The sequence below is a fragment of the Barbus barbus genome (genome assembly GCF_936440315.1).
Source record: "Barbus barbus genome assembly, chromosome: 21".
NCBI lineage: Eukaryota > Metazoa > Chordata > Actinopteri > Cypriniformes > Cyprinidae > Barbus > Barbus barbus.
This window is the reverse complement of record NC_136749.1, coordinates 10,369,163-10,396,813: the sequence shown is the minus strand read 5'-3', so window position 1 is coordinate 10,396,813 and position 27,651 is coordinate 10,369,163. Positions and strand designations below refer to the sequence as shown.

General features: G+C 35.9%; 2 protein-coding genes across 4 annotated transcripts; both read right to left on the bottom strand.

The window, feature by feature from the left end:
- Nucleotides 1-16: 16 nt before the first annotated feature.
- LOC306886941 (uncharacterized protein) lies at nt 17-19,148 on the bottom strand. Of its 3 annotated transcripts, XM_079444332.1 has the most exons (16): nt 19,041-19,148; nt 13,658-13,850; nt 12,317-12,448; nt 12,074-12,226; nt 11,376-11,471; nt 11,089-11,139; nt 10,567-10,716; nt 10,348-10,458; nt 8,123-8,272; nt 7,267-7,401; nt 7,059-7,178; nt 6,839-6,968; nt 5,100-5,215; nt 2,484-3,982; nt 1,876-1,945; nt 17-466 (listed from the first exon to the last, which is right to left on the bottom strand). In XM_079444332.1, exons 1-15 carry the CDS (start codon nt 19,058-19,060, stop codon nt 1,885-1,887), a joined length of 3,117 nt encoding a protein of 1,038 aa, XP_079300458.1. In that variant the 5' UTR covers nt 19,061-19,148; the 3' UTR covers nt 17-466; nt 1,876-1,884. The 3 variants fall into 3 exon arrangements, with proteins under 3 accessions (XP_079300458.1, XP_079300459.1, XP_079300457.1); XM_079444333.1 differs by lacking the exon at nt 1,876-1,945 and having other exon boundaries at nt 17-541; XM_079444331.1 differs by lacking the exon at nt 1,876-1,945.
- A 751-nt stretch (nt 19,149-19,899) lies between these two features.
- On the bottom strand, nt 19,900-27,634 carry LOC306886984 (tumor necrosis factor receptor superfamily member 1A-like). Its single transcript, XM_079444421.1, has 10 exons — nt 27,431-27,634; nt 26,935-27,019; nt 25,999-26,125; nt 25,614-25,742; nt 25,056-25,205; nt 24,868-24,949; nt 23,634-23,716; nt 22,173-22,321; nt 21,460-21,580; nt 19,900-21,350 (listed from the first exon to the last, which is right to left on the bottom strand). The coding sequence occupies exons 2-10, from the start codon at nt 26,968-26,970 to the stop codon at nt 21,046-21,048; spliced, it is 1,182 nt and encodes a 393-aa protein (XP_079300547.1). The 5' UTR covers nt 26,971-27,019; nt 27,431-27,634; the 3' UTR covers nt 19,900-21,045.
- Between the last annotated feature and the right edge of the window lie 17 nt (nt 27,635-27,651).

Below are 27,651 nucleotides of genomic sequence, written 5' to 3'. Positions count from 1 at the left end.
GTTTTAATTTATTTTTGCTTCTTGTGCACACTAAATATATTATAAACAGTTTCCTAATATCACTATACAGAGAAAACATTCTGTACACACATAAATTTAAGTAAACATTATAATAACAATAGACAAAATATTACTCGATCTTCCATAAAAAACCATGTGCAGGCTGTATGTATCACTCAAATATATTTGACTATAATAGTCATGCTAAATAATCATTAAACAACACAACAGAACTTTATATATTACATTTCTCCAAACACTTTTTACACATTTAATAGACTACACCTCACTACATTCTGTTTCCTCTTGCCTCTCTGATGCTTCTGTCTCTGACCTCTGAGGCTCATTTGTCGTTAGCTTCTTGTCAAGCCAGTCTTCATCTTCAAAGTCCTCAAAGTCAAAAACCTCCTCTTCATCAAAACACCAGCCTGGCCAGTCCACACTGATGCCCTCTTGGACATTATTGCTTCAAGGAAGAGAACAGGGGTTTATGGGTAAATGTCTTCAAAAAAGAAAAGGTTAATGTCCTGTCTTCTCTACACTGTAGAAAAAGATTTTTTCAAAGTTGTAAATAAAACAAACAATGTTTACAAAAAAGTATTTTTCCTTAAAAATGTAATGTTAAGTTCTGTGTTACTTGGCATTTCTTTGTTATTATTTTATGTGAGAGAAAATTGTTTAAAAGAAAAAGGGGTGATAATTAATAAAATAATAAATAAATTTGATTATTGTTAACAAAAATTATATATATAAATAAAAAGGATTGCATGCAATGATATCGCACTTAGAACATTTTGTTAATAACTCATTAAAAGCTTTGTAATGCTCAGTACAGATGAGTTAATATAAATATTAGAAACACATGAATTAAAGTTGCATGACATTTCTGATTATTTGAATGTAGCTTGAGCTTTTATATTCATGGTTTAGGGGTCTGTGGTAAAAAAATAAAAAAACATAAAAATCTTGACATTTCTAAATTTGAACACTGCTTCATAAGCATTACTTATGAATCTATTTTTTTTTAATTAAAAGGTCTTTAAAGATCAAAAACTGCATTTGTTAATATATATAGGCTATATTAATCTAAAAATGTTAAGACCACCTTAAAAGACCCTCAAGGGTCCACAGACTCCTAAACCATGAGTATAAAAGCTCAAGCTATATTCAAATAATCAGAAATGTCATGCAACTTTAATTTGTGTGTCTCTAATATTTATATTAACTCATCTGTACTGAGCATTAAATAGCTTTGGATGAGTTATTAAAGAAATGTTCTAAGTGCAATTGTTCAGGGGAAAGCCTGACTCCTAATGGTCCTAATGAAGAAATAATTTGTCTATATTCCAAAAGAAGTAACAAGTGCTAATATGTCATTTTAGGACAATGACGTTGTCACATTTGAATACAATTTCCAGTGAAGGTTTGAATGTAATAATTTAGAAAGGATTTTATGTAACAGTACACAGAAGAATTGTGCGTGTGGGCAGAGAGAAGAAATAACGCACATGAAACTGTCAAGTTCCGCAGCACAGTGAGGACTCTCTACAGTCATATCTCACAAATGGAACAAATATACTTAAAATGAAAATGATTGATTTTCCACTGGACAGTTAAGGTTATTTTTAGGGTTAATTTAAAAAGAAAGAATATTTATATCTTAAGCAAAAAAATTACACACACATACACACACACACACACAAATACAAATTCAAAGTTGTGTTTTGAACTCAGATGCAGTAGGATTTTATAGGGGTCATAACACATTTTTATGCATGTATTTATCACATATCTTGCATATTATTTCATAATTGAGATTCATATATAATGATAATAATAACATAAAAATATATAAAATAAATAAAATATACTTACAAGCTATACTTAATTTTTTAAAAATAATTTTCCATCCTCTCTGACCCTTTTTTGCTGCTGTGCTTCCTTTCTACGTAAATTATAAATGATATTGTATATTATACAAAGTTAAATGACAAAAATTATATTATAATCAACTAATTCATTTAATTAAATATATATATATAACCTTACTTTTATCCTTAGTGGGTCATGTAGCTGAAAATGAACTGAAAATCCCAGGATCACCTATCATCCCTCGCTTATCATTACTCACATATTACTTGTTTTCCATTTAACACAAAATTACTGACTATTACAATTCAAAATCTATATCTATGCTAAAGACAATGTGATCACTGTTAGTCCAGTTAAAACAACAACAACATCATACAATGTTAGGTTGGGACTTGAATAGAATTTTTTGCACTTTTAGAATAAGTAGTCAGAACAGAAAAATGGTTGCATGACGCCATCTGATGTTTTTAGTGCAACAAACTCTTTCATCTCAGAAGATCAAGAAAAAAATGTGATTCTTCCTGATACAACCCTGTTAAGAACGGTTTTCAAATTGTGCTTTCACATTTAGCAATGACTCATAGAGAAGTGGTGACAACATGTAGACTCACCTCTCTTTCATCTCATCCTCACTTCCATCCACGTTCCCCTCTCTCCATCCATGAGCAGATATCATACTGTCTACTGCCGATTCCTCTCTTTCTGCCTCTCTCTCTCCCTCACTGACCGATGGTGATGGAGAGGCAGAAACAGTAGGAGAATTTTGTAGAGATACCGTTTTTTTCTTTCCCTCTCTTTTTCCCAGTCCACGTTCTCGTTCCCGTTCCTTTGCCCTCTGCAGCAGGTCCTGGATTGGAGAAGGGTGAAGCTGGGGGTCCAGGCCTGGTGGGGGCGAGGGGCTGCGCCTGTGAGAAGGTGGAAGGGAACTCTGAGAGGAGTTGATCTCTGGGATGGAGGCACTCCTCTGTGTCTTCAGTTTGATTGGTTTCATTTGAACGTTCCCATCACGCATCTGCTCAGGTTCAGAGTGCATCTGAGGGTCTGGTGACAATCTTTTTTCAGGAACATTCCATAACGTTCCATGGTTGTTTTTTAGAGATCCCAGCTTTAGCACTCGGTGGGAATCCTGGGGTTTAATGCTAGCATTGGATGATCTTCTCTGATTTCCACTGGAGCTTTCATTAGAGGTAAGTTCTAAACCATCCACAGGGTTGGATCCTCTTCTCTGGTTTCCATTGGAGTTTGCATTGGGAGTAAGTTCCAATCCGTTCACATCTGTCCTGGAAATATCTGAGGGAACAGATGGTTGCAAATTATTTGGACGTTTCCTCCGAAAGCGAGGAGACTTCAGCTTCCTAGAGAACCTCCCTGATTCTGTGAGGAGCCCATCGTCATCTACTGACTGACCGTACAAAGAGTTCCTCATGATTTCTGATGAGTCATCATCTGGATCCTGATGCATTGATTCCCCTGTTTCTGCAGTTGCCCCATATGTTGATGCAGTTCTTGGAGGCTTGTTTGATGCAGAAGTGCTTGGCAGGGATTGAACAGAAGTGCTATTTGTCTCCACAACTCCACCAGGCATCAAGAAGTATGGTCCATTCGACTGGTTTCTCACAGGTAAGTCCTGTTGTGTAACATCATTTGAATTTACAGATGACCGTCGTCCATGTTTCCATGTAACTCGCCTTTCTGACATTTTTTTAGATGGGGCCTCTTCCTCTTCCAACTGTTTTCTTCCTTCTTCAGTTTTTAATCCAGCTAAAGTAGTTTTTGCCGCAACTTCTTCATGAGCTGATTGGCTCTGATAATTCGATTGACCAATCAGTGGAGAGTTCCTATCCTCTGGCAGCTGCTGAACTTTACTTTGTTCTTCTTCCATCAACATTTCGGTCTCAGACTTGCGCCTATCCAAAGTATATAGCCTCACCAACTCAGCTGGGTCTATATCACTATCAGATCTATCAGATACTGATTGGCCATCAGGATCCCCTATGACTTTGTCAGACAGTTCGTCCTGAATGGGAGGTCTCTCTGAACCACCAAACTCTGTCATACTTGTCTTCAGTGTTTTGTTGGTCTCATTTTTCCTCAAGGTCTCTAAGGCTGCCTGTGATCATCAACAAGAACCAGTTTATAGTTACAAACTATTCAACTATATTTCTGACCCTGGACCACAAAACCAGTCTTAAGTGTCAATTTTTAGATATTTAAAATTTATACATCATCTGAAAGCTGAATAAGCTTTCCATTGATGTATGGTTTGTTAGGATCGGACAATATTTTGAAATCTGGAATCTGAGGGTGCAAAAAAGTCGAAATACTGAGAAAATCACCAGTTGTCCAAATGAAGTTCTTATTATTCAAAAATGCATATTACTAATTGCATATTACTATTCAAAAATGAAGTTTTTATATATTTATAGTAAGAAATTTACAAAATATCTACATGGAACATGATCTTTACTTAATATCCTAATGATTTTTGGCATAAAATAAAAATCGATAATTTTGACCCACACAATGTATTTTTGGCTATTGCTACAAATATACCCCAGCGACTTAAGACTGGCTTTGTGGTCCAGGGTCACATTTGATGTCCTGATACAGTATTCTGCTCACAAATTTAGTGAGTCTATTATGGTATAAAAAGTCACTTTCCATGTTATATTTAGTGTCCACTACAATTACTTTTTAATAAAGCATTAAATGCAAAAATCTTATGTTTTTCTCCTCAGAAATTATTTACTAATTTTAATTACCAGAAGCATAACTAAAATGTTAATACTGCATAATATAGGCATTACCTGTTTGCCACATTACGCATGCACCTATATTGCTGCACAATTTCCCCCAAGAACAAATTATTTTATTGTCATTAGCTCCTTTTTAAAACATGGAGTGAAGAAAAGTAAATATTATCATTCAATATTCTCAAATTCAACAAAACATCATAGGTCCCTACTGAGCAGCAGCTTAATCGAAGGGAAAGTCTACAACCCTGTTACTTACAACTCTGTGACTTAATAAGAATAAACTATCAATGAATAGTTTATTAAATAGAAGTTTAACAACAACTATTTCAGACCCTATTTTGTACCCTATTCGTGGAAAGTGCCAAAAGTAGAAAAACGTTTGCAAAAACAAACTACATTTCTTCAGGATTGGGCTTGTATATCCTGTCGCACTGGTGTCTAGTGTGTTTGCTGCAATAGGAATGCAAGTACCTGAGTCTCACGCAGAGCAGACACCCATGACGCGCAGCTGTCTGGACTGGGTGTGGACAGAAAATTCACACTGACAGCACAACCTAAATCCCCAACCTCCACCAGCACAAACGAATCTACCAGACAGAACAAAGAGGGGAGAAATAGACATAGTGTGAGAATTAATCTAGCTTCAAATAATAAATATTTATAGGAAAAAACGTTTCTGTTCTAAGTTCTCTTGAGGTAATAATGTGCTACAAATTCCATGTTCAGTTAATGTGTATGTTTGAATTCACAATTACATAATCATAATGAATCTTTTGTGACAATGTACCATTACTTGGATGAGCAGGTATTTGACAAACCTTAGGTGGAGCCATTCTCAAAAAAGCCAATCAGAAACCAGTTTATCAAGTAATATGCCATGCTGTGCCCTGACTTGCTAAGAATAGTATGCTATTCAGGAAGACGGTACCGGAGCATCAGAGCCCGCTCCACCAACAGCTTTTCCCCCAGGCTGTGAGAGCCCTGAACTCAAACCACCCCGCCCCCCTCTGAAACCCCATGCAAACCCCTACCTGCTGAAACATGGACCACACCCCACCCCACCCCAAACCTTACCACACCAAAGAAAAAACTGTATGGAACTTTTTTTGTTCAATTCGAAGTGTGCTACACACAGGTGAGTGGGCCTGTACAAACCACCTGTAGTAACACACTCTCCTCTATGTGCACTAGACACTTTACACACACTGCTGCGTGTACACAATCCCACAAAAGACTCAGTAATATATGTATGTTTACATGCTCATGCACTACAAATCATCCTGCACTGTTCCCCAACCAACTGCTTGACTCAAAATGTTTCTCTTTGCACATGTACAGTATTCATGTGAAGCATTCGTATAGTTTGTATTTTTATCTTTTATTTTTTTAGTTTGTATAGGGTAAATACTTATATATAGTATACTTATAGTTCAAATCTGTCAGTAGGTTAGTTGTGTATAGTGTTTTTTACTTCATTGTTGTATGTCTGTATTTATGTAGCACCGTGGTCCTGCGAGGCACGACATTTCGTTCCACATGTAGCGGAATGACAATAAAGCTCAACTTGACTTGACTTGACTTGGAAAATCAATGTGCATTTTCAAACTGACTGGTTGTAAGTAATGCATTCTGTGTCTTTATGCTTTCGCTGCAGTATATTTGAGGTTGTAGTTCTGTCTTATTCCATGGTTCCTTGTGTCCTCATGATTACCACTTCATTAAAAACACTGCAATTGAATCATACTCTTGCTCTCTGAGACTCCCTTTGTTACATTACAGTATATAGAAACTAAAATGTAATGTAAATGTAAAGGAATTGATTTTAGTGATAGCATTTTAAATCACCCATTGCATAGTGTTGTGTTTTAGGGTTAACATTTTTTGTAAACTTAGCTGATACTGTCCTGGCAGAAAATTTCCTTTATGTTTTCAGTTTTTCTACAGATTTTTATTTTAAATTTTTTCTAAAAATGTGGTGCATATGATAACATACATATAATGTATCAAACATTTTTGGAACAGTTTAAAGTATATATTATATATAAAGATTTCAGAATGTATTTCAGAAAGATTTCAGTAAAATATTGTGAGCAGGGCATGAAAATGGCCCATGCATATTAACTGCCCTTTCATACTGCTGTGAGCCCAGTTTAAAGCGTTCTGTCAGGCAGGTGAGATTGTTAAATGTAGGAGTTATTGTTCACACTCACATCCATCTTTGAGCTCAATGCAGTGTATTCTCTCCAGAGGCAGAGGCGGGCGCACTACCTTCAGCTTGTCTGATTTCTTCTGCGTTTTGGTCATCAACAACACATCAGTGAAGAGAAGGACCACAAGCTCCTAACATAACCAGAAACAAATGCTGAAATTATGAGGTCAATACAAAAATCCTTAATACATCACATGCACCTTGTATGTCTTTTCACTTGCCTTGGTGTCCTTTCTCATTCTGACCTTCAAAGGTTCTTCCATCAGTTGCTTCCGTATGACATTTGGTCCCACCCCCCTCACTGGCCTCATCAAATCAAAGCAGCAGAACTCACGAACATACTGTTGTTGAGATCTTTCTATTAGCCTTATTTATATAAGCAAAGCCTGTACAATTTATGGTTAATCAAGATTTTTTGTTCTTGTGTACCTTGTCTATTTCTTCACTCAGCCCTTCTATTTTGCATCCCTCTATTCTTTGAGCAGCAAGAGAGAGGGCCACAGTATCTTCTTTCAGCTGCAAATAGCCATTGATAGATTCTAGAAAATTAATGACACTGTACAACTGCAGGAGAAAAAGAGACAGTGAGTGAGAAACTGCAGATCTTTATCTTTAACTTCAATGATAGAATAAAGGCTGTGCAAGCAGCTCATATTCGAGAGAGAGAGAGTGAGACGGAGATTACAAAGATGATAACAAAGGCAATGCAGCTCAAGAGTTTGACTTTTCTCATATTTTTTAGTCTGACACAATCATGTTGTGATATTTCACACATAATACTACTGTAATTAAGACCAACTAGAAGGGAAAGTGCCTCTATTTCCTTTCTATTTCATATGTCTTCTTCTTTTTATTATTTTTTTTCATAGTAACAATTTAATTGGATTTAAAAATGTATTATATTTGTCCCTGTTTTTGCTTTGATGACAGCAGCACTTAAGCTGCATTAACTGCATTAACAAGTGTTTGCAAAGTATAAATCTTTTTTATTCAATTTCATTATAATCATGCTTCAAATCCTTAAAGGATGTTAGTATTTTGATCTCACCATCAGTTAGTCCATCATGAAGAAATACTTTCTTTTTTTTTTACATTTACTTATTAAATATTTAAATAAAAAAATAAAATTTTCCATCTCATAAAGTCATTTTGCTTTAGTCAAGTGACAACACAAAGGCCAATGATTACTTTTTAGTACCTTATGTCATTTTCACAATGCAATTTGTTATTTGTTTTCAATGTATGGTGAATGATGTGATTCACCACGATTGGGTCACAGTCTCACCATATTTTCAAGTGCGTTTTTGGTGGGGAGGTCTTCTGTGGTCTTCTGAACAGCTTTCAGCAAAAGAGGGTACTTGGTGATTCTCTGGTGTGGTTTGGCCTGCATATCGCCCAGTCTCATTCGCCCACACTGTGGATGATTCTCCACCCACTGCAGAACAGATTACATCAAGGTAATCAGGAAAATCATGCATGCATGTTTCTTCATGCAACATATTCGATTGTAATCTATAGCTCATGTTCATCTGTGGTTTGAAATGTGCATTTGAACTCATTTAATAACGAAACTTATTTTGCTTAAATGATTACATTAAATGATTAAATGATTACACAATAGCATGTTGACTTCAGCATAGACATTTTATCTTTGAATTTCATTTTACTGTACAGCTAGACAATTAAATATAAATTGAATTAAGCAATTTCAGGGCGCAATGTGCAGTTATTTCTACTATGTACCCTTCAGGACACAGCACACCCCCTTAACCTACCACTACAGTCAAACCACCATAAAGGCAGGCGATCTCACAGTCATTTCTACCCTGCTTACTTTGCATAATGTCCACTGGTGACAAAAACATTGGCAGGGGAACTTGGTGTGGTAAAGAGTTCATCTGAAATGTGGAAAACAATTTCACACCTCGTAACCCATTTGTATGTCTATATTTGACCATTTTTTCCAGCCTTAATTTAGCTTCAATTTTTTTTTGAACTAACATAAACAAAAAAAATCTTCCTTTTAAAGTTCAGAACATTTTCAAAACTTTTCAAACATGTTCTGCACATTAAGGTCTGGAGAGGATTTTCTGAAAATGCTAGTTAATATTATCGCACAGCACTGTAAAAAAAAAAAAAAAAGTTGGGCAAACTAAAATTTTTGAGTTTTCTCAATTTCTTGTTTTAAGTTTATACAACAAAAAGTTGAGAAATTTCCTAAAAAAAATAAGTTGGGAAAACTCAAATCTGCTGAAGCTGGTTGCCTTAAACTTTTAAGTTGGCTCAACTTTTTTCTTTTTCTTTTTTTTTTACAGTGTGGGCTATAACCTACTGACTTTGCTCACACAGGGTATAACAATGTCAATTTTTTATTTTTATTAATTTTTAATTTTTTATAATTTTTGTACTTTTAGGGGGATTTTTTCCTACACTTTGTTACACTTAATGGTAAAAAATGACCAGCCTACAAAATACTGATTATAAATGTCTCACTAATTACCAAATATAGGATTCAGTCTTTTTATCAGTCTTTTTTCTTTCATTCAGTTCACAGTTTCTTTCATTTCACAGTTTGTGTATTTCTTTTTAAATTTGAAATTGACTGGTCGTAGGCCCCATTGATCTGCGGTTATACACAGTGAATATTGGCAAAAATGTCCCCAAATATTGCTTTTTTTCACTCAAAATCTCCACAAGGTCAGTCAATGAGGCATACAACCACTCAGTTCCAAAAATAAATAAAAAAACCTGTGCTAAATGAATGAAAACAAGTTGACAAAACAACTCAATCCAAGATTTGGTGATCATATACTGTACCATAATGGTACATTTACTATACATTTTTAAAAGGCTGGTCATTTTGCGAACACAAAATTTGGTAAAGTCCTTCAGCACAGCACAAGAATTAAACCTAAGGGAGAAACAAGAACGGAAAAAGACAACATTGCAAATATTAACATTGAACACAACTAGAATTTCATCGGTTTGTTGGTGTTCCAAATGTGTTGATTTCTGGCCTGGAGCAGAAGTGGGATTTTTGATTTTTTGTAGCATTATATTTTTGAAAGTTTTAGGTGTTTTTCTGTGACCCTATAGTTCAGGGGTCACCAAGTTCGGTCCAGAAGGGCTGGTGTCCTGCAGAGTTTAGCTCCAACCCTAATCAAACACACCTTAAGCAGCTAATCAAGGTCTTACTAGGTATACAGGCAGGTGTGTTGAGGCAAGTTGGAGCAAAACTCTGAAGGACACCGGCCCTCCAGGATCAAGTTTGATGACCCCTGACTTGTTCAGAAATGAACCAAGTGACTGTTTTAATGAAGCAGTTATTGAATAAAATGTAAGTTAGTTAATATTCAGTGTGACTGTGACTACCTTCAGCCTCATGTCTACAGCCGAATCATGCTAATATTTAGAGCATCATCACTCTTGATACTGTTTCTTAATTAGTTTTTTTTTTTTTTCCAATAGAATAATTCCTTGCTTTCAACATATTAATGTGATTTTCAGTACCGTAAGATAGGTGTGAAAGTGTGGGTTTGTGTCAAGCTGTCTGCGTGTAAGCTCCACATTTCTCTCCTCTTCCGAACAGTATTCAAAGTATGCAGGAAAACGGTCAGGAAACTGAAACAGGTGTAAAATGAGGTAAAAAGATTGAATTTTTTTGGGGGGCAAAAATTGATCTATTTAGCTTTATCGCTGAGAATTGTATGTACTGTTGTTTTATAATACCTGCAAACATCCTGCCTCAAGTCTGAGAGGGTCAAATGGTTTCCCAGTGAGCCGGACCTCTTGTAACATTGGATACATCACTTCATGCCAAAAGAGTCGATGTGCATCAAGGATAGAAGGAAGATTGGAAAAGAGCATTGTGGGGTGGACCTGAAGAAAGAAAGAAAGAAAGAAAGAACAGACAGAAAGAAAGAACAGACAGAAATGGAAAAAGATTAATTGATACAGGTGGTGTCGCCCACACGCTCTACAACAGAGCAAAATTATTTTCCATCTCGTCCGTACAAAATGTTTCCATTTCTGACATCACCGGTAATGCTCTAGATTATAGACTGAGCAGAATGAGTGATCTCAGACAGATGACAGTGAGCTGCACATTATTTGACCGCACTTCTGCCATCACATACAGCTGTGCAGTCTGTCTGCCTGCCATTTAGATATGCTAAGTATGTAACTCTAGAAGGTCAATTCTTAAGAAAAAGGTTCCATGTAAACATGAAAGATGAGTCGAGATGCACATACTTCTTGAAGGAATCCATATCTGTGACAGTGTGACAATGCTGCTATCACGAGCTGTGCAGAAAAGAGGATGTGCATTAGCCAAAGCTTTAGCAAGAGTGTAAATAATACATTTAAAATGCACGAATGAAAATACAAAGAACTGAGAAACAATGAGTTCAAAAATATCTGTACACCATAAACATATTATTATTCTAATTTTTGTTGTTATAGTGAATTGATTGTCTATATCTGATCAAATAAACTGTAATAAATCCTTAATAATAAAAAACGGTAATGTTATGGCATACTTCTTTGGTTGTAGTGAGTTGGTTGATGTAGGTTAGCTCAGTATTAATAAGCTCCCACAGCGCCTCCTGCTGGTGTCGCTGGGTTTTTGACATAGACTAGAAATAGAGACAATTAGAGAATGTCACCAATACTCCTCCAACATACAACATACAATCTGATTTATTTTTATTTTTAAATCAGCACATTCCTGGTATTGCGCATGATTCTGTGTTATTCTTTCGGCAGACATCACTAATCACATGCTATGTAAACTATTTTAGTGAAAAGATTTAGGTGAAAGGTTTCTTATTAATTTATATGATGTTATTTATTATTTATAAATGTTATAAAATGTTTTATAAATGTTATTGACAAGTAGTCCTACGCAAAAGCATCGAAAAAGCATTGTTCTATATTGGGGTTCTGTAGAAATATGTCGGATTTTGGAAGTAACCTGAATTGCGAATGTAGGCTATTTTCTATTTCTCTCTGTTACCTGGTTGTGGCTAGAAGGGATAGAGCTAAAACAGTTGTGCAGTATTCTACCTATATTAGATTGTGTTTTATTAACTTCTACGCCTAGCTCAACCCTAAACCTACCTCTTATAATAATGCAAAAACAGTAATTATAGTTGTACAGTTGACAAAATTTACGCTATATTGATGTGTGCATGCCCAATAGCTGAATCTGTGTACCATCTAGCCTTAGCCCTGTTACCTCATGGGATTCCACTATGTCTGTCCAGCTCTTTTCCAGTGCTTTTTCAGTCCCTCCCTCCCCCCATGTCCACCTCAGGTCCTCTGGTATACTGAATAAGACCAGAATCTGCTTCAGCGCATCCACCTGCCCCTGTATACCACCTGATCGTTCCTGAGAGAGAGATTGGAATAAGAATAATGTAATCAGTCTATGTATCCAACTATGAACCAGTTCAGGCAAAAAAAAATTAATTAGGCCTACCTCAAATGTGCCATTTTTGTCAGACACTCCCTGGCTAAAAAGTGCCTGCTTTAATGTACCTCTGCTCTTCCCCCCGGCAGATGTTCCCTTGCTCACTGTAGAAAAGTCCACAGCTGCCCTCTGCTTCTTTTTCTGACAACGAAAATTGATAAATGTGACAAGCTGAATTGACAGCAATCAGCTAAAGCCTGATTAAATCCGTGACTGCTTATAAAGCACAACAGGATTTACCTAACTAGAACATGATCCTGCAAAAACATCCTTTGTTGGTCCTGGAAAAGCATTCTTCATAGCGTGATTGATAGAAATATTATTTCAGAACCAACAAAGGACATTGTTCCATGTTCTATTTGGTTAAATCACTTGAGGACACATAATACAGTGCCTGTCTGGACATCTGAACATGTGAGTTGGAGAATGAAACCAGAGGAAATTTTAATTGGTGAAAAGACCTAAGCCTGAATCTATGTGTGAGGTGTTCTAAAACTAAAAATTGGAAGTAGGGAAATCCAATGTCCTGGCTTTTGGGATAATTTCCCAGGGATTATAGATGCATAGATTTTTTTTTTAAAAACTTACATACCATTCAATTTCAGCAAAGAAAAAAAAAATCATAAATATAAAGTTTTTGGGATATGGAGGGCCAAATTACAGTCATTCGTGAATTTGCGTAGTGAATTCAAAATTAATGTACAGATTTTTCTGGTGCTTTTTTTAGCCTAACTATTTAATAATAATGACAATATATAAAATATAATCATTTATTAATTTTTTTTTTTTTTAATTATTTAATTTTGACTTACTTGGCACTCCATATTGGAAGGTTGTACCACACAATATTTTACAAACCTTATCATGTCATAACACATTATTTTTTAGGGGTCCTGATATCATTTCCTTTTTTTGGTTTTCTTCAGCACTGTGGTCGCACCACTTGACTTTGCTGGTCGCACCACATGACCACATGATTTTTGCTAATAAAACAATATGCGTCAAAATCATGTGTACTTAAAATTTTCCTCTGAAGAATTTCATCTTTTAATGAGGTCTTTTTTCTTAATTATGGTATCAGAACCATACAGAAGTCATCATCTGAAGTGGATGAAAAAAGTTAATCAAAGTTGTCCTAAGGCAAGAACGAGTATTGTTTTTGTTTTAGGACAACTTTGATGAAAGATTTTGATCCACTTAAAATGTTGATTACTATAGTACCCTATATTTTTGACCATTTTGGACTGTCACGCTATTGATCTAAAATGCATTAAAAGTCAGATTATATGAAAGCATCTGCATAATGCAAAACAAATTCCAGTGCTGAATATAATCTGATGAATTCAGTACCTGGTAGCCTACAGTGTTGTATCTGTGTTTCTCTTGTGCCCTCCGCTGAGCGACTGGTGGTACTGCAACGAATCCATCAGGAGTGTCGGGGCCTGCCTCTTTCTCTTCCTTCCCCTGTCTATCACTCTTGTCCCCGGTGGCAGTTTCCTCTGGGGCCATGACATTTCTTAGTTCCGGTCCTTTTGATGGATTACTAATAGACACAGATAGGATTACAATAAAAGGATTAATAGTCTAACACATGAATAAGATCAGAGACAGTGCAACAATAAACAGGGAAAGTAGAAGAGAAAATAGTAGCAGCATTGAGTAATTACAAAAAAAAGCCGCTATGCTTCATTTATCTCTGTGCTGTGCATAATACATAATTTAAAACCCACAAAAAACTGTAAACCGCAACTAGAAGGAACTGATACCAGACTTTTGAAGCCCACTGATGTGACCTTTAAATTTCAAAACATTTCACATCTCATGACCTGACCTTGCATGCCACACACACACTTGTTTTTCTATCAGGGTGGGTTTTCTATCATTTTCCATTGACGTATCTTGCTTTTATATTGAGCTAATGATGTCTTTTACCCCCTCAATCTGAACCCTCGCACAAACCATTTTTATATAATTTTTTTATTTTTCATTTTATGTTTTACATTTTATTCATTTATATTGTCATTATGACATTATTTACTATGTTATTAAGGCATTTTTCGCCGTGGGAACTGTCAGCTGCTCCCCTGTAGGTGAACTGAGGTTTTGCAATCCTTAGGTGGTCTTCTGGACCCCAAAATATAGACAAAAGTTGACCCTCCCATGCATTTGATTATTTAAATAAGGACATATTATGGACTTCTATTGTTTTATATGGCATTAAATGTAAAAATACAGGTTAATTCTAACCTAAACCATAACCCTAACCTTAAAATAAAACATACTGTATACTGATATTAATAAAATATAATTTTATTTGATAAAATGTTAATAATTTCAATTAATTCATTATTAAAAACCTAATAATTATTAATGGAAGTAATATTATAACATGTAGAAATATATTAATATAGCATACTATTATTTTTAATATTACACAAATATTATTTTAATTATTAAAATATATTTTATATTTGTGTTTACTGCATATATATATATATATATATATATATATACATATACAGATACAGTGGTGTGAAATAGTGTTGGCCTCCTTCCTGATTTTTTTTTTTTTTGCATGTTTGTCACACTTTAATGTTTCAGATCATCAAACTAATTTAAATATTAATCAAAGATAACACAAGTAAACACAACATGCAGTTTTTGAATGAAGTTTTTTATTATGAAGGGAAAACAAAATCCAAACCCACATGGCCCTGTGTGAAAAAGTGCTTGCCCCCTAAACCTAATAACTGGTTGGACCACCCTTAGCAGCAACAACTGCAATCAAGCGTTTGCGATAACTTGCAATGAGTCCGTTACAGCGCTGCGGAGGAATTTTGGCCCACTCTTCTTGGCAGAATTGTTGTAATTCAGCCACATTGGAGGGTTTTCGAGCATGAACCGCCTTTTTAAGGTCATGCCACAGCATCTCAATAGGATTCAGGTCAGGACTTTGACTAGGCCACTCCAAAGTCTTCATTTTGTTTTTCTTCAGCCATTCAGAGGTGGATTTGCTGGTGTGTTTTGGATCATTGTCCTGCTACAGAACCCAAGTTCGCTTCAGCTTGAGGTCACAAACAGATGGCCGGACATTGTCCTTCAGGATTTTTTGGTAGACAGACAGCTGAATTCATGGCTCCATTTATCACAGCAAGTCTTCCAGGTCCTGAAGCAGCAAAACAGCCCCAGACCATCACACTACCACCACCATATTTTACTACTGGTATGATGTTCTTTTTCTGAAATGCTTTGTTAGTTTTACGCCAGATGTAATGGGACACACACCTTCCAAAATGTTCAACTTTTGTCTCGTCAGTCCACAGAGTATTTTCCCAAAAGTCTTGGGGATCATCAAGATGTTTTCTGGCAAAACTGAGACGGGCCTTCATGTTCTTTTTGCTCAGCAGCGGTTTTCGTCTTGGAACTCTGCCATGCAGGCCATTTCTGCCCAGTCTCTTTCTTATGGTGGAGTCATGAACACTGACCTTAACTGAGGCAAGTGAGGTCTGCAGTTCTTTAGATGTTGTTGTGGGGTCTTTTGTGACCTCTTGGATGAGTCATCGCTGCGCTCTTGGGGTAATTTTGGTCGGCCGGCCACTCCTGGGAAGGGTCACCACTGTTCCATGTTTTCGCCATTTGTGGATAATGGTTCGCTGGAGTCCCAAAGCTTTAGAAATGGTTTTATAACCTTTTCCAGACTGATAGATCTCAGTTACTTTCTTTCTCATTTGTTCCTGAATTTCTTTGGATCTCAACATGATGTGTAGCTTTTGAGGATCTTTTGGTCTACTTCACTTTGTCAGGCAGGTCTTATTTAAGTGATTTCTTGATTGTGAACAGGTGTGGCAATAATCAGGCCTGGGTGTGGCTAGAGAAACTGAACTCAGGAGTGATAAACCACAGTTATGTTTTAATTTTTTTTCACACAGGGCCATGTGGTTTTGGATTTTGTTTTCCTTCATAAAAAAACCCTTCATTTAAAAACTGCATGTTGTGTTTACTTGTGTTATCTTTATTTAAATTTGTTTGATGATCTGAAACATTAAAGTGTGACAAACATGCAAAAAAAAAAAAAAAATCAGGAAGGGGGCCAACACTTTTTCACACCACTGTATATATATACAGTCATGTCCATAAATATTGGGACATCGACACAATTCTAACATTTTTGGCTCTATACACCACCACAATGGATTTCAAATGAAATGAACAAGATTTGCTTTAACTGCAGACTGTCAGCTTTAATTTGAGGGTATTTACATCCAAATCAGGTGAACGGTGTAGGAATTACAACAGTTTGCATATGTGCCTCCCACTTGTTAAGGGACTTGTTCAGAATTACAGCCTGAAGTCTGGAACGCATAGACATCACCAGACGCTGGGTTTCATCCCTGGTGATGCTCTGCCAGGCCTCTACTGCAACCGTCTTCAGTTCTAGCTTGTTCTTGGGGCATTTTCCCTTCAGTTTTGTCTTCAGCAAGTGAAATGCATGCTCAATCGGATTCAGGTCAGGTGATTGACTTGGCCATTGCATAACAGTCCAATAACTTCAAAAACTCTTTGGTTGCTTTTGCAGTATGCTTTGGGTCATTGTCCATCTGCACTGTGAAGCGCCGTCCAGTGAGTTCTGAAGCATTTGGCTGAATATGAGCAGATAATATTACCCGAAACACTTCAGAATTAATCCTGCTGCTTTTGTCAGCAGTCACATCATCAATAAATACAAGAGAACCAGTTCCACTGGCAGCCATACATGCCCACGCCATGACACTACCACCACCATGCTTCACTGATGAGGTGGTATGCTTAGGATCATGAGCAGTTCCTTTCCTTCTCCATACTCTTCTCTTCCCATCACTCTGGTACAAGTTGATCTTGGTCTCATCTGTCCATAGGATGTTGTTCCAGAACTGTGAAGGCTTTTTTAGATGTCGTTTGGCAAACTCTAATCTGGCCTTCCTGTTTTTGAGGCTCACCAATGGTTTACATCTTGTGGTGAACCCTCTGTATTCACTCTGGTGAAATCTTCTCTTGATTGCTGACTTTGACACACATACACCTACCTCCTGGAGAGTGTTCTTGATCTGGCCAACTGTTGTGAAGGGTGTTTTCTTCACCAGGGAAAGAATTCTTCGGTCATCCACCACAGTTGTTTTCCGTGGTCTTCTGGGTCTTTTGGTGTTGCTGAGCTCACCGGTGCGTTCCTTCTTTTTAAGAATGTTCCAAACAGTTGTTTTGTTTTTTTGCTATCTCTCTGATGGGTTTGTTTTGTTTTTTCAGCCTAATGATGGCTTGCTTCACTGATAGTGACAGCTCTTTGGATCTCATCTTGACAGTTGACAGCAACAGATTCCAAATGCAAATAGCACACTTGAAATTAACTCTGGACCTTTTATCTGCTCATTGTAATTGGGATAATGAGGGAATAACACACACCTGGCCATGGAACAGCTGAGAAGCCAATTGTCCCATTACTTTTGGTCCCTTAACAAGTGGGAGGCACATATGCAAACTGTTGTAATTCCTACACCGTTCACCTGATTTGGATGTAAATACCCTCAAATTAAAGCTGACAGTCTGCAGTTAAAGCACATCTTGTTCGTTTCATTTGAAATCCATTGTGGTGGTGTATAGAGCCAAAAATGTTAGAATTGTGTCGATGTCCCAATATTTATGGACCTGACTGTGTATATATATATATATATATATATATATATGCAGTTTAAAAATGTTGTAACTTACAAAAATAAATAACTAAGTTAAAATATTTAAATTAAACCACTAACTCTAACAGACCCTTTCTGCTGAAAGCATAATCACTATAATTTTTTTAATGAAAAATCATTGAACGTTGAAGCATCACACAGGCAATTCTGGCAATGATAGATTTTTTTTTTCATTTTGAAATTATAGGATGACTTGTTCTTTTATTTCCCAAAACCGTACATTTAAAAGTATTTTTATCCCCAAAGGAAGGTTTAGCTCACTTCAGAGGTATAATTTTAAATACAAGTAAATATATTGTTAAATACACACACACACACACACTACATACCAGGACTCCATAAACAAGAGACTTGGCCATGCACAGATAAGCTGAAGCTTATAAACACACATATTCTTACACGCCAACTCTGATTCATAATTCACTGTAATTCAAGTGAGTCACTTTTCCCCTGAATCTCACGGTCATAAAACACACTGGTGTGTGATTCAGGAGACTCACACACACATGTTCTGAGAAAGATTTGAATATCCGCCCACGTTTGACATCACTTTTTGGCAATAAACCAATTCCGCTCAGACTCACCTTGACTGTCAACATTATCATCAGCCATCAATTCAGGGTAAAATACCCCGAACGAACAAACACTCACGCACAGCCATATACATGCACATATATACCGTTTGCAAAAGCACATTTGTAGTTACACATACAGGCATAACATTGAATATACCATAAACACAAAGTCATAACACATAATTTTGAAAACAAATTCAGCATCAGATATGTAAAAGTAGATTTAAATGCAATTTACATCAGCAAGTCCCACAAAGTCTGAAGCACAACTAGATTCAGTACAATCTCAGTTCTTTAATTATTTAATGTGATTCTAGTTTTAGACAATCTCATTTACCACACACACACACACACACACACACACACACACACACACACACACACACACACACGCACACATCCCTCCTCAGGCAAGTCTTCCCCAACAGATACCTGGATTTAACTATGTCCATTTCCCTCACACAGACATCTTCAAGGTCTTTTCTGTCCCTCTTGTCTCCCTGAATCTGTCTTTCGGAGTCCTCAGTGTCTTTCTATATAGTTTTTCTTTAACCCTTCCTTCAGTAACAGGTTGAGCAAGCGAGACCAGATTCTTCATACTTAGATTTCAGGCATGGCTGCACCCTGAGAAGATAAACCTGACTGGGCCATTAGTGCTTTCTGATGTGATTGACAACCAACCAGCCATTGATCACAGGTACATAATAACATGTAAAGTTAGAATTGTTTAGACAGGGATGACAGGTTTGTGGTTTAGTTCCACAAAGACAAGCATGCACACACACACACACATGCACATAAACATGCAAAATAAGGAAGAAAGATGTTATTTTGTCTCCAATCAGGAAATTAAAATGCTGGGAGGATTTGACAGGTGCTTACCCAAGAAAAACCCATCAACATGATGCCATGGTAATATTTAGGTACACTTAGATTTGGCTGCAGATTTAAAGGATCTTCCTTTAGTGTAAATCCGATTTTGAACATTTGATCATCTGTTAAAATTATTCATGTCTATAGTACAGATTGTGCGGTAACAGTCAAGCTGTGAACGCGTGTAGCTCAGCTGATTTTTAAAAAAGGAAGTGAAAGAGGGCCTGAGAAATATCAGACAGGAATAAATTCAGTGGGATAGGAATGAAGAAAAGCAACATTGCGCAAGATCATAACAGATGCGCCTTCATTAAAGGAGACAAAACACTTGTAGATTTAGTGCTGGTGAGGCCTTTTACAAAGCATGTACTTCCAGGTTTCATCTAAAATGATAATGAATTAGAATGACAAGCAAATTACACATGAATTAAAAATATATAAGCTGTTTATTTGTGGATTTCTTTTTTTTTGCAATTAAATGTAAAAAGAAGATAGAATATATCAAAATGTATTTGGGGAAAAATACATTTACATGGCTTTTTTATATTTTTATTCTCCCACTGTAAAAAAAAGTGACAAAAATTATTCAAGGTCATTTTACAAAAAATACTGCACCATTTTATGCCAGGATATATGTGTTTTTCATATAGGAATTTTCCATTAAGGCAAAAAAAAAAAAAACATCTGTGGTTAAATTAGCTTCATAATTTGCATTTGCATTGAATTTTAATGCTAGTTTCTAGCTGAAGCCCCATATTAGCCTGTGGAATAAAGCAATAATAGAAATCACCTATCAAATTGTATAAAATACCCTCAAATACAGATGCAATTATAAACTGTGTTTGTTTTGCACATGCAAATACCATTGCTATCAGAATTAAATTCATCTATACAGTTAAGGAGCAATAAGGCCTCTCACAAAACCTATCAAGAACATGCCCAGGTCACCGCCAAAAGAAATTTAAAAGAAAGGAATAAGAATCTCAAAGTTTTTCAAGTTTAATACTGAAGACTGGAGTCAGACAGAAGGCTGCAAAAACCACAGGAAAATATTTTTTGACAATTTTTGATCAAATAAACGCAGTCTTAGTGAACATATTCTTCTGTCAAAATTCTTTAAAAAAAACTTAAAAAACTAACATAAAAAACTTTCTTAAAATGTTGAACAATGTTGTATGTGTGTGTGTGGGGGTGTGTGACCTGGACATGTTATTGTGAGATGTGTGCCATGATAAGGAGAACTTGGAGAGAATATGCATATGCGTATGTTATCTCCATTACATATCTGAAAAAATTACAACCCATCCCCAACCATCCCACCACCCTCATTCAGATACATTTACTTTGACAGAAATAATAAAAGCCTGGATAGCATTCAAACATATAACAAAGAACATATGCATATTCATAAAAAAAATTTAGTGTGAAATCTTCAGACAACTGGAAATATGACATGGCCAAAAACAGCTGTAGACGCACTTCCACTCTCAAAGGAAAACAAAGGAAGTCGGTGGAAGGGTAAGTTGTCTTTTAATGCCCTTTTCTTCTTTCTCTTCTAATGGCCTCAGTGTGAAGTGCTTGTGTCCTGTGAAAGGAACCTGCTCCAGATGTTGTCTGCACAGTTAACCAAATACATGTCCTTCAGAGTGTCTACTAACATCTGGATGCGGTGACATGGCAAAACATTGTTCCCTCCTCCACTGCCACTGTCACTCCAAACCTTCAGCATCTGATAGTGGGCATCTTTGCTGTTCCTGTGGTCTTGTTCCGCCCTGTCAATGTTCTGCTCAGAAACACCAAGGTGACGTACGAGCTCTTTAAATCTTCCGATTGGCACCTCGTCCAGCACAAAATAGAAGAACTCGTGAACTACAAAAGCGAAAGTCAGAGAAAGAGAACGACAACACGTGAATCATCTTTAAGCATGATAACTTAAGCCCCCAAGAGGCTTTGTGTAGAAACAAATAAACAGACATACTTTTGATCTCTCTTGGGACGCAGTCTGGGAGTTTTCCATTTTGTTCTGTTTCGCACGGCTGGTTTGTGAGAGGAACGCTCTCATTGTGTTCTGTGTCTGGTGCCACTGTGATAATCAATGTCTGTGGAGAACATTAAAAATATATATTAATTACTTAATAAACAACACAATAATCAAAACAGCACCAGTCAAATAGGATATAACAGCTCACATGATCATAACATGGCTTCCATGAAGATATACTGCAAGTGTCTATAATGGACTAATAATCACGGTTTTCACAAACGTATTAAGGAGCACAAGTGTTTTCAACAATGACAATAATTAGCGTATTAAATCATTTCTGAAGAAATGCTGCCTGGATAAATGGCTGCTGAAAATTCGGAATTACCATCACAGGAATACATTACATTTAAAAATATATTAAAATAGAAACCAGTTCATACAGCCCCACTTTAGCATTTATTTCTGAAAGACATTAGTGCAATTCTATTAATATTATTTGTCATTATTTTTAGGCCGAGAGTTCAGATGGGCGTCCCTGTTATAAGAATATTAGTATTATTATTTACGATAAAAGCTGAATCATCTTCTATGCAAACAGAGCTACAGTAATTATGTGTTTAGCATCAAATGTGAATCACTCGCATTGTGAAGAAGAATGGTTGTGGTGTCTTTGTCATTGTTTGTCATAGTTCAATCAAGCATTTTACCTGATCGTCAGAAGCAGGAAATGATTTCTGTGATGACAAAGCATGCCTCTTTTTCTTCCAAAGTCTGATGCCCTCGTATGACATGAACAATCCCAGTGCTAGAACCGTGATGCAGGCACACACAGGGACCAGTATTTGAGGTGCTGAGCCTGAAACATCAATGAGATGAGAAACAAGCAAATTAAAATCACCCCTCAATATTATTTCTTGCCTGAGGACACGTGTTGTTTTTGGACCACACAGAGACGTTTTGCTTAGTCATGGCTAGACAAATTCAAAGGAACATGAGAGGGGACTTCCCAAGATTACTCATGCTTTCTAAACAATTTTAGTACTAGCTCTCTTTATCGATACACTCTAAAGCCATAGTTTGCCAACAGTCGCCTGTCTGGCATCCACAATATTAGGAAAACCAACAGACATCAACAACTTTTTCAATATTTTCTGTTTCTGAAGGATACACATTTTTGGATGAATGTTGATCAGTACCAGAGGTTTGCAGTGGTGTTTTTTTATGTAAATTCTTGTCTCAGTTACGCAATTTCCTGGTTAAATAAACATTACTTACAGTATCAAAAAACAAAAACAAGTACTACTCTAGGTTACACTTTATTTTAAGGTGTCCTTGTTACAGTGTAATTTTACATTTAAGTACTGTGTAATGTTACTTGCACGTAATTATGCATAATTTATTGTTATTATATTAGTAAGTATATGCAACATGTATAACAAGGACACCTTAAATTAAAGTGTTACCCAATTCTATTTTTAATTTTTTGTTAACAATATAATGTAAGTAATGTTCTATTTATTAAAACCAAGTAGAAATATCACCAAGCTGTTTCAAGCATTTTTTACACTCATTCCAAAATAATTACTATTCAGTAATAATGACTATTGAGCTTTTCTTATTAATAGTCAACTTTTCAGATCATCAGTCATCAAAGCTCAGCAAACAAAAAAAAGAAGCTAATTGCTCACTAAAAAAAACCCACAGATCATGTTGTCAGGCCATTTGAAGTTTTATTTTGATATGACTTTTTTTTTTTTTTTTACATTTTAATTAGGCTTCCCATTAATGTCATCAGTTTGTTCATTCAGACTGATAAGCGAATGTGTGAGAAATACAAAAACTGGAGGCGGGATTTATTGCATGAACCAATCATAGCACGATGGAGGCATTGGCTCTTCTCATGTGATTTTCCCTGATTCATTCTCAATTTACTGTACCCCTTACAAACCCCACCACACGGGATCTGTTAAAACTCAATAGGCTTAGGAGAGGCAAGAGAGATGCAGCCTCCTTCTGTAATCACTGTTGTAGTGTTACTTAAAAAAAACTAGTGATTTTCTTTTTAATTTCATATTTTGCAATATTTGCATAGTTTTCTCATCCAGTTTTTTTGAAGAGGCACTGCTTCCCTTGCCTCCTCAGAGGAAATGTCCCAGATCAGTACTCACCTGGAGGAGTGGTTGGGAAGAAGGTCTTAACAGGGATAGGAGGTGTGCTGGATTTGCACAAGTGTGGACACCCATCCTGACATCTATAAGATATAAAGAACACACGTTGATTATTTTGTCCGTCATGTCTAATGTTATACAGATCTGTAAATGTATCTGTTCATTACCCATTAAAATAATTTTCATGTGCTAATTCAGAACACTTTAGTGAATGCTGGTGTACCAGAAGTATGTGCTGGAGAGTATGTGGATGACCGGTAACAACGGGGAATAATACATTCCGTATAAAGGTTTTTATAAAGGATAGTTTAACATTTGTAGATATTCTCACTTCAGTTTTTATAAAATAATGGTGAATCATCCTGTCTGCAGGCCAGACATTTATGCAAGAACACAAAAGGAGAACTTGGTCAGCGTCATTACAACATTAAATGCATATTTTATGCATGTAACTAACTGGCTCAGGAAGGTTCTCTTCATACTGACAGTAGTTGATCTAAAAAAAGACTAAATTGATTCTCATTTGCTTACAGCATGGATTATTATTGTTACAAAAAATGAAAACTGAATACATTTTGAACTGAAAAATAAATCATAAGTGAGAAAAGTTGAAACTAATCTAAAATAGATTCCAACCTGTAATTGTCACTAGATCAAAACTGTAATGGCAAATTTAGTGGCGTTAAACTTTTTTTTTTTAAGGATACCAATTAGCATCTTAATTGTAGTAGACCTAAAATGCTAAGAGTAAAATAATAATATGATTAAAAAATAATAAAATATTAACAATAATAAAAAATAAAATACAAAAAAATCTAAAATACAAAAAAAAAAAAACTAAACTAAAACCAACAAAACAGTGAAAAATAAAATTATTTAGAATCAATTAAAAATTTAAAATGACTATAATATCCAAGATGGGTACTTGTATTAAGTTATTAATTTCGGTTAAACGCATTTCAAAATGCAACAACGCACAAAATTGAGCTTGTGTAGTTAAATGCTTCTGTTAAATGCTAGAGTATGTCTCTGCACATTAGTATGTGATGTAAAGTATTGCAACACACACTTAACCGTTAACATAAAATTTTCAGGACAGCAGACATAAATGCAAGGAAGGAAGTCTGTACTTGTAGACTTTTCAAAAACAAAATTCATCAACTTAACCTTTGAACAAGTGCCACATCATAACAGGTGCCAGCAAGATATTGAAGAGTACCAAAGCATGACTTACTGAACACATAGCTTACAGAGGCTTTTGCTCTCCGCATAATGGTTTTCTTTGCATTGACATTTTGTATTCTGGTCCTCAGTACCTGACAAAAGTGAAAACATTAATTAAGGGTATCCTATAATGTAAAACCAAGATTAATATATAACTTTAATTCATTTATGAAGCTTTATTAAACTTGAGGGACTTACATTCCCCAGTTATCATCTGCCCAGGTCCACACGTCTTACAGGGAGAACATTCCCATCCCAAGTCGCCTAATTTCTTATAGTAGTATCCAGTCTCACACCCACACACCCTATTAGTTTTGATTGTACACGGTGATTTCTCTATGGAATGAGCTGTGATTAAAGGATGAAAGACATATGAAAACTGAGCAAAGGTCAAATTAATTGGTTGTGTGAAGTTTTTTAACAATCATCCACATATTAAAGGGATACGTTCATCCTAAAATGAAAATTGTCATCATTTACTTTTTCGGTGGAACACAAAAGAAGATAATTTAAAAAATGACTTGGTGTTTTTTTGTCAAAACAATTAAAGTCAATTAAATTGACCCCACTCACTTTCATTGTTTAGACAAAAACTCTTAAGATATTCTTCCAAAGTGGGTTCCGCAGAAGCAAGAAAGTCATACAGATTTGGAACGATGGAACGGTTATGTAAATGATGACAGAATTTTCATTTTTGGGTTAACCACCTCTTCAATAACAAGAAATATGAAAATCAAAGTTTTAAAATGACATTACCTTTGGTGCACTTCCTGCAACTGAAGCAGTTTTCATTGTGGTTTGCGTTATCTAGGTAGGTTCCATTCTCACATTTTACACATACAGACCTCTTATTTGGTTCAGGGCATTTCTCTTTCAATTTAAACCCTAGAGTAGAAAACAGAAGGACAAAGGACAGAACAAAGCCATCAATGAAAGCTGAACAAAGGGTTTCTTTGAAAAAACAAAAACACACCCTGTTGCTACCCATTATCCATAGTTAACTGTTTTAAATGTTAACAGCTTTGTTCCATTTTATGATAAATGTTCTTCTAAGCAAAAAACACAGCAGTCACAGCATTTATTGAAAGGATATACACTCTGTACATCTATAACATAGATCCTGTATTTAAATTTGATTTACCTATATGACATTTATTACAGCAGAATCCCTTATTATTCCAGTATTCATTATCAGGACAAGTTCCTTTCACAGTCTGACCTCCACCAATTGCAAAATGTGATAATGTATATGACTGGCTGATTAGAGCCTGTGGGGAACAAAAGACCATTTAGGTTAAAAATATCATGGGAAATGATAGCATGCACCTTATATTATGTGTGAGTGCACAGTGCAATACTGTATTCCACAATGAAAAGTGCTTTATTTTTCCTTTCCTTTCTAGTCTGGTGAATAAACCTCATTCAAACCTTTTCCACTCATTATTTGATCAGGCTGTGTCAGACATTATTATGAAAACTATACAGTTTTCATTACCAACAGCAAGCATTAATACATGATAAATTACTGAAATATTAATATGCTATTGCTATCACATTATCTCATTTCATATGCTAGCCTCGTCACATGTTTAATTTTGTGTTCAGTGTTCATCTTATATATAATACATATAATATATATGTAGAAGTACGATCAAATAATGAGTAATGAAAAATAAATACCTCATAAATTATTTGGAGGAATGAACTATAACAATATAAAAGAGAAGCTTCTGTGATTGGTGGATATTTCTTTAGAATTATGGGTAAGGTAGTCCTAATTTTATTTTTTAATGAAATTACACTGACTCATGGCTTACACTCATCATAACTTACAAAATCTCAATGTAGGTCTGTCCTAAAATGTTTATATGTTTTAGTTAAAATTAGATTATGGAACCTGATTATTCATTTTATGTATAGGTAAAATCACTGAATAATTAACCAATTGAAACATGCCTTTAATCATAGTCAACCATGATGAAAAGCGTCCCAAAACAAACATTTTAATTAAGTATTTTAAATGGCCACCTGGGGCACACAAAACTGCTGAGTAAATGCTCTGCAGGTACTAACTTACCAGCAAAACATAAGCGAACAGCTGACATTTCCTCATGGCAGCTATAGGGGGCGCTAAAGCAGTACTTCTCACTTCACCAAACACACTGTCCGGACAGAAGAGGGGGGAAGTGTAGGTAGATTTACAAAATATTAATTTCACAGCATTATCTAATAAATAAAAACATCAGTTTTCATGAACTCTGATGTCCTTGTAGCCTATATCAAGCAGATTATTCTTACAGTAACCTGTTGCGAAATAGTCCCTAGGCTACATGAGAAACTAATAATCAAACCAAAACCACACACAGTAACATCTAAAATACAGTTTTTATTGTTAATGCCAGCTGAGACCACTACAGACATGCACGCTACAGGAAAGACGGCAAACGGGGAGAAGCTTTAACATTTCCATCCGTTTCAAACCTACGGTACAATCTCTACACCCACACTTAAAAGTGCCACATTAGAGATAACAATCGAGTTCCGTATGGAGCTTTTACAGCGCGTGAACTTACCTCTACTCATGGCGATACAACATTGCCTTTTCTTACTCTCCCAGACGCGGTCTGTCATCCCCGATAGAGCTAAAATATAGCCTACATTTAAAAACGTTTTTTAAAAATGTGAGATGGGTGAAGTATCGCTACCGTCCATTTCCTCGGAGGAGAAGGGCAGTCTTTAACTGGAAACGCTATGCGTCACAACAGCACCGCTCCTCCTCGCGTGCCAATTCTCT

Coding starts and splice junctions, on each gene's coding strand:
- LOC306886984 (XM_079444421.1), bottom strand. CDS start 26,970: ATGAGGAAATGTCAGCTGTTCGCTTATGTTTTGCTG. Junction 26,126..26,934: donor TGTTCGCTTATGTTTTGCTG/GTAAGTTAGTAC, acceptor TGTTCCCCACAG/GCTCTAATCAGCCAGTCATA. Junction 21,581..22,172: donor TTCCTGCTTCTGACGATCAG/GTAAAATGCTTG, acceptor TGTTCTCCACAG/ACATTGATTATCACAGTGGC.
- LOC306886941 (XM_079444331.1), bottom strand. CDS start 19,060: ATGGACATAGTTAAATCCAG. Junction 13,851..19,040: donor ATGGACATAGTTAAATCCAG/GTATCTGTTGGG, acceptor TGTGTCTATTAG/TAATCCATCAAAAGGACCGG. Junction 10,459..10,566: donor TTGAGGCAGGATGTTTGCAG/GTATTATAAAAC, acceptor CACCTGTTTCAG/TTTCCTGACCGTTTTCCTGC.